This window comes from Neofelis nebulosa, chromosome 1 (genome assembly GCF_028018385.1).
Source record: "Neofelis nebulosa isolate mNeoNeb1 chromosome 1, mNeoNeb1.pri, whole genome shotgun sequence".
Lineage (NCBI taxonomy): Eukaryota > Metazoa > Chordata > Mammalia > Carnivora > Felidae > Neofelis > Neofelis nebulosa.
The window spans coordinates 49,358,701-49,377,519 of record NC_080782.1 but is presented as its reverse complement, the minus strand read 5'-3'; the positions used below and the strand labels follow the sequence as shown (position 1 = coordinate 49,377,519).

General features: G+C 45.7%; 1 protein-coding gene across 4 annotated transcripts in view; it reads right to left on the bottom strand.

Annotated features, from left to right (window-relative positions):
* The window catches only part of CYFIP2 (cytoplasmic FMR1 interacting protein 2), a 129,567-nt gene extending 114,081 nt beyond the window's left edge, over positions 1-15,486 (bottom strand). The window contains exon 1 of one of the 4 annotated variants that reach the window (XM_058721446.1): positions 15,361-15,486. Coding sequence is in view for 1 of the 4 variants with exons in the window: in XM_058721431.1 (XP_058577414.1) it covers positions 1,186-1,252 (67 nt within the window). In the remaining 3 variants the exon portion in view is untranslated. Of the gene's footprint in view, positions 1-1,185; positions 1,315-14,962; positions 15,098-15,360 lie in introns of those variants that run through there. The other 3 variants (XM_058721460.1, XM_058721453.1, XM_058721431.1) reach the window with 3 other exon arrangements.
* Positions 15,487-18,819: the final 3,333 nt, after the last annotated feature.

Sequence of the window (18,819 nt, the reverse complement as noted above, 5' to 3'; positions counted from 1 at the left end):
ATGTTTATTATTTTTGAGAGAAAGAGAGCGAGCACAAGTCTGGGAGGGACAGAGAGAGAGGGAGACAGATTCTGAAGCAGGTTTCAGGCTCTGAGCTGTCAACACACAGCCCGATGTGGGGCTTGAACCCACGAACCGTGAGATCATGACCTGACCTGAAGTTGGACACTCAACCCACTGAACCAGCCAGGCACCCCGGAAATCAGACATTTTGAACTCAACCGCTATAAGTCACTGCCAACTCCATCCACATCAGTCAGAAAGAAAAAAACATTCTTGAGGTGCCTGGGTGGCTCAGTCGGTGGAACATCCAACTTCAGCTCAGGTCATGATCCCAAAGTTTGTGAGTTTGAGCTCCATGTCGGGGTCTGTGCTGACAGCCAGGAGCTTAAGCTTGCTTCAGATTCTGTGTCTCCCTCTCTCTCTCTCTCTTCCCCTCCCCGGCTCATGCCCTGACTCTTTCTCTCAAAAATAAATAAACATTAAAAAAAAAAAAAAGAAAGAGGAAACATTCTGGAAATTTTAACATGTATACGTGAAAATAAGTACTTGTTTTCTGGCTCAAGTGTTCTGCCTATTATGCAATCTTCTAAGTGAGAATAATTCTTCATAGTCAGTCAATGAACATGTGACTCTTTTGCTACTTTGGAAGAGAAATTAATAAAAATACTTAAAAATTAACTGCGTTCTGGGAGCATCACTTACCACACACAGCTACCACCTCCCAGGGTGGGGTATTCATGGCAGATTTAAACTCAGCATCTTTCTAACAAGCTCAAACACAGTGGCCTGGTTTCACCGAGAAGTAAGAACACTGGTCTCACGGGCCATCTGCTTCTGAGAAGGGCTTTGGGGGCACCAGGGCTGGGATGACCGATAGACGCCGGGCAGGAGGGGTGGGCGAAGGCCGAGTGGGTGCCAGGAGAACCTGGCTTTGGGAATGCAGGTTCTGACTAACCACACCCTAAACCCTGCTACTCTGTAAGCGAAAGAGTTGCACTGTCATTTTCTATTTGACTTTCTGGAAGGGAAAGGAAAACATAGGAAGATATTTTTACTGAAGCGGAATACCAGGCTAAGTATAGCAGTTGCACTTGAGCTGCGGGTTCAAATCCATCATCTGCCATTTACTAGCTATATGACCATAAGCATATTACTTAACCTCTCAAGCCTCGGTCTCCTTACCTGTCAAAGGGTGATACTTAACAACAGTCCCTGCCCTCAGTGACTTACTCTGAGGGTTATATAACATTACAGGATGTGGAATGCTGCCCAAAGCAGGCACAGAGTAAATGTCAGCAGGTGGGTGGCCTCTTTTTAAACAGAGTGAATGGATGGATCAAATTTTGCAACAATTCTGTAAGAAAAGAGGGCATTATTATTATCTCCACTCCCAACATCGCAACTCTATAGGTCTTTCATACTGATTTTCTCAGTCACAACTACCCTGCAGTTTCGAGAGGACAGGTGTTGCTTTTGCTGTTTTTCTAAGGAGGGCCTGGTGTTACTGAGAAGTGAAAACGGTCTTTCAAGGTCATGTGGTCAGCTGGTGGCTGAGCTAGAGCAGAAAGGGGATATCTTGACTCCCAGTTCTGTGCCCTTTCTTCTAGACCACACCTACTTTTGTGCCTTTATAAAAGGCATACCAAAGACTTTCCTTTGGCTGCAGTTTGGCTGCTTTTTCTCTGCTCAAGAAGAACAAGATTCTGCCAACCCAGAAAGATTAGGGAACTGTCACCTTTGGGTCTCATAAATATCAAAAGGCCAGGAAATATTTTCCCTGAAAATCTATCCAGTTAGAAAGCAAACAACACGGGTGCCTGGGTGGCTCAGTCGGTTGAGTGTCCGACTTCAGCTCAGGTCATGATCTCGCAGTCTGTGAGTTCCAGCCCCACATCGGGCTCTGCACTGACAGCTCAGAGCCTGGAGCCTGCTCTGGATTCTGTGTCTCCCTCTCTCTCTGCCCTTCCCCCACTCACGCTCTGTCTCTCTCCCTCTCTCAAAAATAAATAAACATTAAAAAAATTTTTTAAAAAAGAAAGCAAACAATACATAATTTCAAAGAACTATAAATATATGTATATTTATATTTAGATATTATATAAGTAAATATGTAAATAAATATAAAAATATAAAAAGGAGGCTTAGACTGTCCCCCTTAAAAAATATATTCTTGAGCAGCATTTCACGGAGCAAGGAAAAATTCAAAGAAGGAATCTGGAGTGTAGCCTGCTCTTCCATCATGAGTGTATGCTAAGTGTGTTGGGGACTGTGTGGGGCACCCAAGTTTGCTGTGACAGGATGTGGCTCCACAGGTCAGTATTTCCCCTGCGGCTGAGACCCTTTCACAGGCCAGAGTCAGCTTCTTCACAGGTGTGGGGGCCAAGCAGGGACACAGTCACCTGTGCACACTTTACAGGATTTCCATAGATGGCACCAAAATGGACTGTGTGGCTTATCCTGAACAGGCTGGAAGGGAAGAGTTTTAGAAGAACACTGCACTTATCCAGTGGTCAAACCTTGTGGCTCCAACCCCCGTCACAGCACTTTTAGTGTATTGCCTGTGGATAAAATAAAGCCATGAGCGAGGCCACAATGCTGAGAGCAAGAAGCCTCACAGTGGTAGAGGGAAGGGAGAGGCAGAGCTATGCAGGATGGGGAGGGACCACACAGGTGTGGGAATCTGGGCCACATACAGAAGCAAAACTCTCTCTATATACTTTTTAAATTTTTTTAAATGTTTATTTTTGACAGAGACAGAGACAGAATGCAAGTGGGTTAGGGGTAGAGAGAGAGAGAGAGAGAGAGAGAGAGAGAGAGAATCCAAAGCAGGCTCCAAGCTCTCAGCTGTCAGCACAGAGCCTGATGCAGGGCTGGAACTCATGAGCTGTGAGATCATGACCTGAGCTGAAGTTGGTCACTGAACCGACTGAGTCACCCAGGTGCCCCAGAACTCTATATATTTCAATAGCCTATAGAAGCATCATCAATATCACAGTACACAGAAGTCACCAAATACCTCATACACTGCCAGAATGATCCTAGTGCTGGAGGAGACTGAAAGGAATGGTTACCTCCTTAAGGGGCCTTTCTGACTCTCCTACCCCCTATCGGAATTCACTTTCTCCTTTGGCCCTCATTAAACCCAGCGTGTCCCTACTTTCAGGGCATCCATAATGCTTTATTACACATTTTATCACATTTTCTCTCCTTGCCCTAAATGAAAAATTCCCCGAGGGCAGGAGCTGTGTCTAACTCACACCCAGCTTCCCAGTACAGTATGAAGCACACCCTTGCAGCTACATAAAGATTTATTCAATGAGTAGATTGGCCATTGAGCCCAAAACATCAAGAATTGCATTGCTATGTCGAAGATACCAGGATTTTAAAAGTGGGGGAGCAGAAAAAGGAACATAAATAGGAAAAAAAACCTGTTTATATTTTAGAAAGAACTCCATTTTGATGGTTCAAATATTTAACATTTGAGCACTTAAAGTGAAAAGCTTCAATATTTTGTAAACACTTATCTATGAAATTAACTCTCTTCCTTCTATCACCATATGACCTTGATTTCACTCACCCTTCAAGGTCTCTCCCTCTACCACATGATTGTTCCTTCCTTCCCTGGAACTCCCAGGACTTCTTAAGCGTTGGTGAGGCGGTGAAATCCGAACCCTCATACATTGCTGGTAGGAATATAAACTAGTGCAGCACTTGGGAAACAGTGTGGCAGTTCCTCAAATTTTAAAACCTAGAGTAGCCATGTGACCCAACAATTCCACTCCTAGGTACATCAGCAGTACCTCCCTTGTGATGCTTTCTGCCTGAGAAGGGTCACGAGTACAGATACTTCCTCTTCCCATGTCAGGGCAACTGTTACTAATTGATAATGTCTTTATTTCTCAGAGTTCACAGGCAGCCTCAGAATCCTTCTCATGAAATACAGAACTCCAGGGGGCCAGTAGCAACCAATCTGTGTTCACCCATGAGAGAAAACATATATGCCCTCCCTAGGGTGGAATGATGCATGCATGTGTAAGCTTCATGAGGTTAGAGACCATTTCTCACCCATCTCTGAAAACCTCAGAGACCTTAGCAGAGTGCTGAAGACAGATTAAGCACTGAGGAATTATGGGATGAGAGAATGCATGAGCATACCTGAATCCCCTGACAACATTGGCAAAATGACATGACCTGAATTGGCCATATCTTCATTTCTAGTTTTCCCATTCCTTCTCCTTCCCTACTGATAACACAGATAATTTAAATGGAATATGCAGTCATGCCCTATATAAGCCTGTACAATTATTTACTTAATATTTTTTTAAAAAGACTTTTCACTTTTACTCTATATATTAGAAGGAAGCTCATATTACAACCACTAATAGAGAACCAGTATCACTTGCCATAAACAGAGGGAAACTAAAAACAATGAAAACAATGGATGTCATCTGGAAATCATCTCATGTCCAGCATCGATAACGTTCGTGAGAGGTGGTTTATCACTTGAGAGTGGGATGGTGAACTGGTTAGAATCCTGTCTGCCACTATTGGCTGTGTGATTTTGGGAAGATGACAGCACATTTCTGAGCCTCATCTTTTTCACCTCTGATACGAGGAATAGTAACAGTTCCTACCTCATAGACTTTGAAAAACAAAAGCACAATAATCCATGTAAACAGCTTGGTAAGGTAGAGAGTGCTCAATAAAAGTTTCCCAACAAAACCAAATCCAGCAACATAGAAAAAAGATTATGTATCATGACAAAGTGATACTTATCCCAGGAATGGAAGACTGGTTTAACACCAACATCCTCAAATCAATTAATGTGGGGCACCTGGGTGGCTCCGTCGGTTAAATGTCGGACTTCAGCTCAGGTCATGATCTCACAGTCTGTGGGTTCCAGCCCTCCATTGGGCTCTGTGCTGACAGCTCAAAACCTGGAACCTGCTTCAGATTCTGTGTCTCTCTCTCTCTGCCCCTCCCCCGCTCACGCTCTGTGTGTGTGTCTCTCCCTCTCAAAAATGAATAAACATTTAAAAAATAAATTAATGTGATAAGCCATATCATGGAATAAAGGACAAGTCCCACAGGATCACCTCAGTACATGCAGAAAAAGTATTTGACAAAAATCTCATACTCTTTCACAACAAAAACATTCAACAGACTAGGAACAGAAGGGAACTTCCTCAACGAGATAACGGACAGCTACCAAAAAATCCCATGGCTAATATCAGACTTAATGGTAAAAGATTGAATACTTTCCCCCCGAAAATTAGGAAGAAGACAAGATGTCTACTCTCTCCATTTCTATTCAACATTGTACTAGAGGTCCTAGCCAGGGTAATTTGGCAAATTCTACATACAAAATCCACTAAAAAACGATTACAATGAATAAACATGTTCAGCAAGGTTGCGAGATAGAGGATCAACACACAAACATCAATTATATCTCTATACATTAGCAATGCACAATCAAAAAAATGAAATAAAAAATAATTCTATTTACAACAGCATCAAAAATAATATAATGTTTAGGAATAACTTTAGCAAAATAGAAGTGTAAAATGATGTATACTCTGAAAACTGTAAAACATTGTCACAAAAATTAAAGACCCAAATAAATGGAAAGATCTCTCATCTTCACAGATTGAAAGACTTAATATTGTTAAGATGGCAATCTTCCCTGAATTGATACAGATCTAATGTAATCCCGATCAAAATCCCAGCTGGTGTCTGGGAAGAAACTGACAAGCTGATTCTAAAATTCATACAGAAATTCAAAACATCCCTAAAAAAGAACAAAACCAGGGACACACATTTCCCAATTTCAAAACTTACTACAAAGCTACAGTAATAATTAAAACAGTGTGGTAGTGGTATCAAGATATGGAACAGAATTGAAAATCTAAAAATAAGCTCACATTTATGGTCAATTGATTTTTTAAAATTTTTTTTTAACGTTTATTTATTTTTGAGACAGAGAGAGACACAGCATGAACAGGGGAGGGGCAGAGAGAGAGGGAGACACAGAATCTGAAACGGGCTCCAGGCTCTGAGCAGTCAGCACAGAGCCCAACGCGGGGCTTGAACTCACAGACCGCGAGATCATGACCTGAGCTGAAGTCAGACGCTTAACCAACTGAGCTACCCAGGCGCCCCGGTCAATTGACTTTTGATAAGGGTACCAAGACAATTCAAGGGGGAAAGGATACGCTTTTCAATAAATGGTGCTGGACAACTGGGTATCCACATGCAAAAGAATGAAGGTAGACTTTGACCTCATACCACACAACAAATTAACTCAAAATGGACCAAAGACCTAAATGCAACAGCTACAACAATAAAACTCTTAGAAGAAAACACAAGAGTAAATCTTTGTGACTTTGGAATACATAATGACATCAAAAGGACAAGCATTGAAAGAAAAAATAGATAAACATATATTTGATTTTATTAGCTATTAATAGACACTATCAAAATTAAATGTAAAACTTTTGTTACTTCAAAAAACAGCATCAAGAAAGTAAAAGACAACCCACAGGATGGGAGAGACTATCTGGAAGTCATATACCTGTTATATGTGTAGAGGATATAAAGAACTTTTAAAATTCAATAATAGAAAAGCAACCCAAATGGGCAAAGGATAGACTCCAAAAAAGATATACAAATGGACAAAAAACACATAAAAAATTATTAATATCTTTAGCCATTGAGGAAATTCAAATCATAATCACAGTGAATTATCACTTCACATCCACTGGAATAGCTACAATCAAGAAGACAGATAATAAATATTGCTGAGGATGTGAAATTGGAACCCCCCTATTTTGCTGCTAGGAATATAAAATAGTGCAGTAACTTTGGGAAATAGTCTGGCAGTCCCTACAAGTTATAAATATAGAGTTACCATAAGATTAAGCAATCCCATGCCTAGGTATAAGCCCGAGAATTGAAAACATACATCCACACAAAAACCTGTATATGAATGTTCACTGCACCATTATTTGTAACAGCCCCAAAGTGGAAAAAAACTCAGATGTCCATCAACCGATGAGTAGATAAATAAAATATGGTATATCCACCCTATGGAATATTATTCAGCTGCAAAAAGGAATGGGGTCTAAAGGCATGGGCTACAACATGGATGGATTTTGAAAATCTGCTAAGTGAAAGAAGCATAATATGCTTTTTAAGGAAATGTCCAGGGTAGGCAAATCAACAGAGACACTAAGTAATTAGCGGTTGCCTGGGCTTAGGGTGGAGACTGGAGGAAGTAGGTGGTGCTGCTGATGGCCATGAGGTCTCTTCTTTCTGGGGTGATGAAAACGTTATAAAATTGATCAGAATGATGGTTGCATAACTCTGTGAATATACTAAAAATTACTGAACTGTATGTTTCACATGGGTGAACTGCAGAACATGTGAATAATTCAAGCCGTTACAAAAAAAGTGTTAGTATTTGCATGAGTGCTTGGGGAAACATTGGCTGTAACATAAGCAGGAGTGGTACAAAGAGAGAGGGAGGCGGGGTAGGAGCTTGGGGAGTCTGGGAACTATGGTGCGCCTGACAAGCAGAGACTGTGTTGAATAGAAATCACCAGAAGAGGTGGGAGAGAAACAGAAAGCAATGGACACACCCACAGTACCCCACGGAGCAGCCCCTAGACCACAGGATGAGCTGGACCACCCAAACCAGCACCTGCTCCCAAGCCTTCCACCCCAACCCTGTTTCTGTTACACTGCCAGATATCTGTCAGGTCCTGGCTGCCACACCCTGGAGGAGAGACTGCTCAGACAGGAACCACCTCTGAGCTGGGGGGATGGGCTTTGAGGTTTAGAATGAGAACAAGCCAGGTTTGTAGTTCTCCTCCCTGAGGACACTGAGGCTGAGAGACAAGATGGACCTATACAAGGTCACTTGGCTAGTTAGGGATAGAGCTGGGGCTAACTCTGTAACTTCCTGGGCAGACAAGAGGATCTAATACAGTAACAGATACGATAGAGCTGTTAAAAAAAAAAAAAAAATTAAAAAGGAGGAATATTAAATAGAAAGGAAGGAAGGGAGAAAATTCTAATTTTGCAATAAAACAAAAAAGCCATATAAGAAAGGAGATAAATGAAAGGACATTACTTAGCTCTCTTGTGATTTACACACATTTCACATTTACAGATTTTAATAGCATAGATGCTTTTGAGGCACCTGGGTGTTTCAGCTTGTTAAGTTTCTGACTCTTGATTTCAGCACAGGGTTTGTGAGATCAAGCCCTGGGTTGGGTTCTGTGCTGACAGGGGATCCTGCTTGAGATTCTCTCTGCCCCTCCTCTGCTTGTGCTCTCTTAAAATAAATAAGTAAACATTTAAAAATAATGATGTAGATGCTTTAAACATGACTTACGTTAGGGGAGCCTGGGTGGCTCAGCTGGTTGAGTGTCCAACTTTTGATTTTGGCTCAGGTCATGATCCCAGGGTTGTGGGATCAAGCCCTGCATAGGGCTTTGCGCTGAGTGTGGAGCCTGCTTAAGATTCTCTCTCTCTGTTCCTCCCCACCCCCTGCTTGCTTGCTCTCCTTCTCTCTAAAAAATTAAACTTAAAAAAAAATTTAAACATAGGTTAAAGCAGAGCTGTCACTATATTGGGAGATGGGGGCAGGGGAGGGAGGTGGATGGTACAAGAAAGTGAAATCTTCATCCATCACAGCAGGAAGTAAATAGATAATGCATAGAACAGATAAATCAAGAAACAGCAGTGTAAGCATATCGTTTAGAGATCTGGAGGCAAGTGCTGGAAGAAACAGTCAGTTAGAGGTGACGGCTTCTATGGGGAGGTGGGCGCTGGATGGTTGTTTTCACTACGAGTCTTTCAATACTATTTGATCTTTTTTAAAGCATGTACTGCTTTGATCGAAATTTTTAAACTTACTTTAAGAAACAACAAGCCAGGGGCACCTGGATGGCTCAGTCAGTTAAGCATCTGACTTTGGCTCAGGTCATGATCTCACAGTTCGTGGGTTGGAGCCCCGTGTTGGGCTCTGTGCTGACAGCTCGGAGCCTGGAGCCTGCAGCAGATTCTGTGTCTCCTTTTCTCTCTGTCCCTCCCCTGCTCACACTGTCTCTCTCTCCCTCTCTCAAAAATAAACAAACATTAAAAAAATTATTAAAAAAAAAAAAAAAAAAAGAAACAACCCAAGGCCTCCTTCCTAGGATTTCTGACATCTGACCCGTCCCCAGCACCGTCTTCAGGCAGTCTTCCCTACCCAAGTCCCTCACTGTGGGTCTTCTGGGATGAGAGGCCCCACACCAGCAGCTTCTCTCCACACAAGGGACGTGAGGTCAGGGCACAGAAGTCCATGACCTGGGCCTCCGGAGAAGGCCTACCCTCCTCTTTGTTTACAGCAAAGAAAAAGATCCTGACAGGGTTAGAAACCTGGCCACGGTGCCCGCCTGCCGTTTTACTCAGCTGCTTCCTGTGTTGTCAGGGTTGAGGGGACCTTTCCGTTGATAACCCAACCAGGCAGATCCATCCTCTTGTGGGGGGTGGGGGAGTCCTGCCACCAAGGGCGACTTCCGGATTTGTTCCCACTGCAGCCTGTGACAAGTCACCATGTGAGGGGCACCAGTGTGACCTATATCCGGGGACAGGAGCCAGCTCTCAGAAGCACCTGCTAAAACTGAGAAAGAGAAGCCAGCCACACCGCATATGCTGTGGAAACAAAGAGCGAGACTTCAGGTTCGGCCACCAGATCAGAGCACGCAGACCATCAATGTGACGTTACAACTCGAATGTGGCTGGGTCTGAAGACTCAGGCCCTGGAGTCACATTTCCACTCACTCTAAAAAGGCCATTTCCCAGTCTATAAAATATGGAGGCTGGCCAGGCAGTGGTTCTCAACCATGATGTCATATGGTTGTGAAGGTTCTTGTGGGCAACTTTTACCAGTAATGGCGTAAGTAGTGAGGTTTGCAAACAAGGTATTTTTATTATGTGTTTGGGAAGGTTCCAAGCGCTCCCATGCTATCACTGCTTGCCTACACATCTTCTCCCCTGAGAGGGAGAAAACAGGGGTAGAGTGGGGAGGGGACTGGCTGTGGGTGTGGTGTGTTGAGCACGTCAATATTGCCCATAATATGTACAAAAAAAAAAAAAAAAAAAAGAGCAAAACCAAAAACAAGCAGTTAAGAATCACTGGACTCTCTCAGGGCCCTTCCAACTTGAAAGAAAATGACACTGACAGCAGACGGACACGCCGTGCAAAGGGCTTCCTTGAAGACCACCATTCCTTAACAAGCAAACCCACTCTGGCCAGGATGTATGGGGTGCCATTACCCTGCCCATGGACATTCTTGCCTTTGCTCCAACTCTCTGCACTTCCCAGCAGATTGTCCTCTTCTCTTCTCGAATCCCACCCACCCTTGACCACTGGCAAGGCCCAAGTCAAGATAGGCCTCCTCCACGAAGGTCTGACCAGCCAAACTCCACCAAACCTTCATTTCTCTGGATTCTGACAGTGCTCACAGTCTAAGAGTCCACAGTTTCCTTCTGCATTATAAATTGCTTTATATTTCACTAATTCTTTGGATCACCCAGAAATGACAGGAATAATCATCTTTTTTTAGCTTGATCCGTAGCCCTAGTACAGATGTGGGCACATGCTAGGCATTATTTACCTAATTAGCACTTCATGAACAACTTGTTGAAGGCACAAGCCAATGGCCCAAATGCACGTTATCTGGTAAAAAAATTTTTTTTCATTTAAAACATTCTGATCCGAGGCACCACATAAGTCAGCCTTATTACCATAAGGATTTGAGGAGACTTTTGAAGAAAATCCTGTCACAGCTTCCACCTCAACTCGTAAGAGGCAGGTCTTTATTTCTCTTTCCCACAAAGATGTAACATACTTGGAGGTTGATGGCTCACCCCTAGTTCTGATTTCTCTTCTCACCATTCATACCTTGTCAAAAGCAGTCTTAAGGCATCACAATATAAAATCACAAACTGAATACCTTTCTCAGGTATCCTTTCCCTTAACACTGAGTTATTGAGGTCCAGCCCTGCAGATTCTTTGGTCTCAGCTGGGCCATCAGTAAAGTCAGACAATTCTCTCTTTCATCCCCCAGTTGATTTCTTATTCCACCCACAGAGGCAGCTGTTCCAAACCTCCGGAAGTCTCCTGAACTTTCCTAACCAGTCCACCACCTTTACTTTCTGCAGAGGACCTTGTCTCCTGCCTTATTTAGAAGACAGAGACCATACAACATGGACATACTAAACATCCCTCTGTCCCACGAAGTGATTCAAGTCAGAGAACCACTGCTTCAAGATGACCTAACGATGATGCAAACGCACAATCAAAAGGCCTATTGATGAAGTCATCACTGGGTCCTTCTTGGGTATCTCTCCAGAAGGTCATGTTTACTTTCCTCTCTCCTTGCACTAATTTCTGAGTTGCTGCATGTCTATTAAAATGCCATTCAGCCAGAATGGTCCCTGCAAGGAATTCTGCCTGAACCCAAGCTCTGCCTTCTCAAAACAATTTCCTTCAAGAATTTGCACTCAAATGGTTTCCTCCTCTGCTGCCAGGGCCCAAGAAGTATGGCTTGAATGGTCATCCTTTGAGGCACATCGCACACAGCCCTTGGCATAATGGCCATGGCTAGGAAGCCAATATCCAAACCCTGCATCCTGGGAGGCGTCCCACACCCACTGACTGAAATCTGAAGTGTCTTTGTACAGACAAGGCCATCCAGGGGCCTTGACAGAATCTGTGAATTACAAAGTGCCTTTCAGTTTCCCTTTGGCTCAATGTTACAGAGAGGCCACAGATTTGTCTTCTTAAATTGAAACACAATATATAATTAATAAATTGTTCCTTTAGGAATGAAGGGCAGCTGTCCAAAAGAGCCACACATTCAGAAACCTCATTCTCTTCTCTGTTTCCATGGCCTTTTCTTCTAAGACTGGGATGTACAGACATTATCTCATCTGCAGGTTCCTGTGGCAACAGGTAGGTAACGAGCTGGGCAAGCTACTTTCCTTTGCCCAATTGTTAAAGTTGGAGAGGTGGTGGTGAATTTAAAGGCGCACAGCAAGTCAAGGATAAATCCTGTGTCCTAAGACCACTGCACTGCTCCGTCTGCCCAGGAAGTGAAGCATGCCCTTAACATTTTTGGTTGATTGCAAAATGCTAAATGCACACAGAGGTTCCTTCCTGGCCTCTGTTTATGTGTTGAAATGTGAGAATTACCTCCAGGTTTCTGCTCAGTGTACTCCCTCTCCTTTCTGCCTACTCGTTATACCTACCTTCAGTGAGCTACTCAAGAGCACTTCTTACCTGAAGCCTTACTGATGCCCTGTCTTAACACAGGCTACCTTTTGCAGGTAAACCTGGGGCTAGGTTTCTTGGTCACAGAGCCAACTCTCCTGGGAAGAGCAAAATCCAGGGAGGTTCTGGGGGCAGCCATGGGTTGACTACACATGTGAGCCACATTCTTAATGATTATGTAACTAATACATTAAAACAATAAATACATAGATATAATAGCACTTAACTATGTATGCCAGCTGCTGTACTTGGCACTTTCATGCATCCCTCACTTAATAAGAGCATCCCATAAAGAACCAGCTCCTTCCCCACCAACGCTGGCCCCCCAGTCACTGCCCGGCGGCATGCCCCACCGTCCTCCCCCACTTCTGCTACCACAGCAGGGTCCATCCTTTAGACCCTAGACGGTTTTGCTCCCCCAAATGACAAGACCAAAGGCCTTTTACAAAGACTCCAATGAGGTGACTGATGTCTGGTTTCGTCAACTACAAGTGAATAATAATTAATACTTGCCACTAAAGAAATAGACTCATTGTTATGGTGGCCACACGGAGGCTACAAAAGCCCATTTTGTGAAGCTCTTGGTAGAACCCTGGGGCCAACAGCGGCCAAAAGAAACCTCTTTGAGAGTGTAGGCCAATCCTCAAATGTGGGGACCGGAGCCCTGTACTGTTTTCCAGGAGTGTCGTTTCTAATGCTAATTAGCTTGTTGCCTATTCATCACCTAATTCAGCTTGCTGGTCAATGACAGCAGCGGAGGCCCACTGAACGCCCAACAGGGAACAATTTATCAGAGGGGACAGGTAGTGTTCTCCTGGGGCCCTCTTCCAGATTTTAAATTCATGTTTACTTCCTTCTCTGGGCCAGCCTCTGATTTGATTTGAGAAAAACTCACCAACCCTACTGGATTGGATACCCCATTCTTGGCCTAATGCCTAAAGCAAGTTTTTCCTTCAGCAGGGACTGAACAAGGCAGGCTTGGGTGGCTACAGAACTGGTCAGAACTGGCCAGGAAATATAATAAAGAAGCTTAGTGAGCAGAGAGCTAATGCCCCCAGTCAGAGGCTCAGCATACAGAAACAGGCAGAAGCACTGGCTTTGTAAGCAACAACACGCTCTTCTTGTGGCCTACTAACTGCCCAGGCAGATGGCATCCAGGGGCAATGAGTAACTCTCTATAGGAAAGTTTCACCTCCCCCAAGTGGATACTGAGTGCTCAACAAATACCTTCCAGTGACAGTAACCAACCCCTGATCAGTTACACACACACACACACACACACACACACACACACTACTCCATTATTTCTGCTCTTGAAGCAAACAGAGCTGACAACTGCTAGACACTGTCATTTCAGTGAGCTGTTCCCCAAAACTGCTACCTAGTTCCCTGTTCCCACTTCCAGCTCAGTGCCTGAAATGCCATCTTTAGTGATATCAAATATGTTGACTTAAAGATTTGTTTTCCATTAAAATGCCTTTCGGCCCGTTTCCTTTCCAGTCAAATGACTTCTAAAGGACCTGCTCTGCCCTGAATGGGAAATTCTTTTGTATTTAGCTTTTAAGGATAAACATGTTCACTGGCTCCTATCTTGAAAATAATTTTTGACATAGGAGAATGGGGGAAGCACAGAGCACTGCACGGAGGTGGAGGTGGGAGGCCTCAGGGAGAGTCACAGAGGAGGTGCCTAACTGTGCAGAAAACCACCTTCAAGGCCTTCGCAATGCTGCCCAGGGATATGGACCTAGAATTTTGCCTCCCAATATCTGTGATCTCCAAGGTTACCAGCACTGCTTCCAACAGGGCCTGTGTCCAAGAATAAGTAAGGTGAGACCCACTGCCCTAAACGGGACACAGGTACGAGGTAGAAAACAAGAGTATGAGAACCAGCACTCTCCTGAGTTGCCCCTCATGCCCGCAGGACTGCCCCAGTCTCCTCGCCCATGCCAGGAAGGCACCTGAGAGCTAGCAGGAAAAGATCCTTGCTACCTTCTTGTCCTGACTGGTAGAGAAGCCCATGGCCCATCAGCCCACAATGCTCCATTGCCGTGCTGGAGAAACTAGGCAACCAGAGGTCAAAGTCAGATTCCCTGAGCTGGGGAGGGCCTGGGCAGTCCCAGCGTCCTTTCCTTCCAGGTTCTCCTTAGTACAGAGAACCACACTTCTGTCCGATCACGTTTCCTGCCCCCACCCCCACCCCTAAACAGAGAGCAACCCCTTCTCTTCCTTTTCACCCATCCATCGAGGGGGAGGGTGTCCTGAAAAGCAGAAACCACAACAGACAGGTAGGCACTCTTCCCAATTCTTCGGAGCTCAAGAAAATCCAACCTCCTCCCCAGGAGTCAGCCCACTCATCCCCCTTCCCCCCTGTCCTCCCCCGCTGCCTGGCAGCCAGGAGGGAGAGTGATGCTAGTGTAGGCCAGAAGGCTTCAAAGCGGGTCAGACTTGCCTCCTCCCTCGTTAAAACCCCCACCTTCAAACACTGGCGCTTCGCCCCTCGCCCCACCCATCTCACGTTCACTGCAGGGCGTCGGGTGCCCCAGGCGGCTGCCAGGCGGGCCCACGCGGCTCTCGCTTACCCCGGAGGAGGTGATGGTGGCCGAGGCGGCAGAGGCGGCGGCCGGCGCTCTGCAATACCTGGGCTCGGGGATGTCGCCGCTGCAGGTGTCTCCGGTTCTCGGGGTTAGCGCCGCTCCTTCACCCGCCCGCGGCTCCGGCCCAGGCCGCGCACCTGCTGCTGCTGCTGCCGCCGCCGCGCCCGAGCTGCGTTGTGTGCCGGCGCTTTCCCGCAGGGGGGTCGGCGCAACGAGGCCCAGGGTGGGCCGGAGGGGGAAGGGGGCCGCGCGGGGCCTGGAACCCGGCGTTCAGGGGCTTCGGAGGCCCCCAGGCCGCGCTAGCCGGGGCGCCGGGCCGAGCGCCCCCCTCGGGCGGGGAGAAGGGGCGCCGGCGCCTCGCGCATCCTCACGGCCGCATCGACGTCCCCCCGCAGCATCCCGGTCCCCACGCTGGCCCCAAGGCCTGCGAACGCTGCTTACCTGGGTCTGCGGCAGGTTCGGGGGAGCTACCGCGGGGCCCCGCGCCGGGGCGCAGGATGCTCTGCCCCGCTTAGCTCCGCTGGAGGGCCGCCGCGCTCGGCCCCGCCCTCGGCCCCGCCCCCGCGCCCTTCGCGGCTCCTCCCCCGCCCGGGGTGCCAGCCCCTTCGCCGCCGCCGCTGTCACACAAAGAGCAGGAAATGGCTGCGGCGAGGGGCGCTCGGTGCGCCCCTCAACGCGGCGGGCGCATCCCAGACCTGCACCCCGGCGCCGGCCCCAGGACAGCCAGCCGCCTTGCCCTCAGGATGGAGAAGGAAGGGAGGACTTGCCCCCAGATCCCGCGTGCCGGAGAGCCACACCTGCAGCAGTGGGAGGACGGAAGCTTTGGGCTCCATTGCGATCTCATCGATCTCACGTTATTTCCAAGTGCTCATTTATCTACCTAATATTTATTGAGCACCTATTTTGTTCCGAGCCTCGTGCCAGGAGCTGAGTACGCACTGGTGTACTACCCTTTTGGAGCTTGTTATCTACCTGGATAGATAGGGCATAAATTAACCTAGCTAACGTCCAGTTACAGCTAGAAGAAGTTCTGTGAAGGAAAGAAACAGGGCGAAGTGATGGAAGATAAACCAGGGGTTTGGGGAGAGGGAACTTCCACCAGTTGAGTCTGGGCACCAGTGCTCCTCTGCTCAGGAGTATCTTCTCAGTCGCTTGGAGCCAATCCCTGAAGCTGCCATCTCTTAAGCAGGGACCTGCCTCAACTTCATTGAGGAAGAATTGCCTAATGGACAAAAAGGAAAATACATGGTGACAGGAAGTCACCTGGCTTTGCCGGGAAGGACCTGAGAGGACGGGCACCTTTCTCTTCAAGGCTTATCTGCCATTTAGGGCTGCCCAAAGAAATGGTCCTCACCCGAGCAGCAGTCTGGTGGGGCTTCAGATCCAACCTTGAGACCCCCTACTCAAGTCACTTCAACACTCTGTTCTTGAGAAGCCACCATATCTATAATGTGAGGGATAATAATTGCCCTTCCTACCTCACAAGGTAAACACTTGACAGCATTTGAAACATTTTAAAATGTAAAGGATAAAGTACTGTTACAAGGGAAGCTTTCTCAAAAGTTTGTCTATGGCCCACAAATGTATACTTAATTACTCAGCTATTCCTATTAGGGGCTATTTATAGAGGAGGCACAGAGTCTCTGGCAAAGAACTTGGGGATCTACACCCTCACTGATCTCACACCATTTCTTATTTCCCAAGCACTCAGAATTCATGATCCTTTATGGTTTGATGTTACATCACTCATTCGAATTTAAATTGCTATTTCAGAAAGGATGACTTATATATATGTACACACATACATTTCTGTCCCTGTGAGAAAGCTTGTGGAGGTGTTTGTGGAGGATGGCTTTAAACACCAAAGTTTCTTTCTTTCTTTCTTTCTTTCTTTCTTTCTTTCTTTCTTTCTTTCTTTCTTTCTTTCTTTCTTTCTCTCTCTCTTTTTCTTTCTTTCTTTCTTTCTTTCTTTCTTTCTTTCTTTCTTTCTTCCCTTCTTTTTTCTGTAATTTTTCATTTTCCACTGTGATCCTTAGGATTTTGAGTGTCAGTGATTACAAATACTTAACAAGAGAAATTGGGGGCATCTGGGTGACTCAGTTGGTTAAGTGGCTGACTTTGGCCAGGGGATGATCTCGTGGTTGGGGAGTTCGAGCCCCACATCAGACTCTGTGCTGACAGCTCAGAGCCTGGAACCTGCTTCGGATTCTGTCTCCCTCTTTTTCTGCCTCTCCCCTGCTCGTTCTCTCTCTCTCTCTCTCTCTCTCAAAAATAAATAAACATTTAAAAAAAGAATTAAAAAAACAAGAGAGATTGAATTTTCACTCTAAAGGGCATGTTTTGTTGGATGTCGTAGATTTCTGGAAGATGTATTTCTCCCTGTTGTTCCTTCCTTGTCTTTTCACCTTCTAAGATCAAGTTGTTTAAAAGAAACAAAAAGACTATTAGATATATATTTGGTTGGATCCTAGGAAAAAATAATTCCCTGGCCCCCTGAATTTCATTTGCTTATAAGGGGAAGCAATATGGTCTTGTTGAAAGCATTGTGTTGGCAATCTAGAGGCTTGTCTTTTGGTCCCAGCTTTGCAAGTAAATGATCCTAGACAAGTCACTGCACTTGTTTCCCCCTCCAGACGGTGAGGTAAGGCGGATTCATTCCAAGAGCCTTCTACATGTAGAAAATCACATGAGTTAAAACGAAGGACATGCCCCTGCCATGCTTACAGCACCTCACTAGCTTCTCATTGTCCTCAGCATGGAGCCCAAACTCCTTAGCAAGGCCCACAAAGGGTGTTCCATCTGGCGTCTGCCTCTCCAGTCTCCTCTGCTGTGAGCAAGCTCTCTTTGGTTTTAGCCAAAAGCAATCTTTTAGTTTCCCTAATCTGCTGTATTCTTGCTTGAGTTTGGCCTTTGTGCAAGCTGGGCTTTTTGCTTAGAATGATCTACCCTCTTTTCCCTCCCGCTTCCGCACTTTCCCCTAGTTTGCTGCCTACCTTCTGTGCATCCCTCTGGTGTCCACTTACCTGTCTGTTTCTTCTAGCTCCCTCCGTGTCTGGGTTAGGCTAGGGTTAGTCATCTATGCTCCCAGAGCCCCCTTGGCTTCCTCTATCACACCCCTTGTCGTGCTGTGTTGTGATTGCTGACGTCGTTGCCTGCATAGCATTATTAGAGCATAAAATCTAAGAGAAGGGCTGTGTCTTTCTTGCCTCTCATCACATTCTCAGAGATTCATCCTTAATAGGAGTTCAATAAAAATGAGTTGAATGAATAATCAAAAGTGAACTCATAGCTCATATGCTGCCAGTGACATGTGTAGCCTTCTGTCTACTACCTTCAGATATGCCTCATGTTCAATCCCTGGCTGCACCATCAGCAATGAGTGGGTTGAAGCTATCAGATGAGAATTGCATTGCCACCTGCAAGCTGGGGCCCACACAATGTGGTTCCAAGTGTGGCAACCTTGCCTTGTTTTTAGAAAAGTCTCAGGTCACTTAGGACATCTAGGTCTCCATTTAAAATTGCTTCACAGAAACCAATAGTGGGGTATTTGGAATGGGCATAAGAATTGGTTCTGGAGACAGAAAACAGAAATACTATTTTATGTAGGAAAGGAATATGAGGTGGAGAGAAACTGATACAAAAAAAAAAAAGTCTTTAACTGCCATGGGACTGCTACACAGAGTAGGTTCACCCACTTGGTGCTTGTAGTTAACATTTGGGTAGTTAGCAGGAAAAGAAAAACTTAATGGTCAATTATGCAATTTACGTTGTCCATTAGATAAAACCTGAGCACTTGCTCAAAATTGCCTCATTTTACAGATGAAAGAACTGGGGCCCAGAAAGGGGAAGGGTTGCCCAAGGTCCGCTGGACCCAGACTCAGGTCTTTCCACAGGACACTG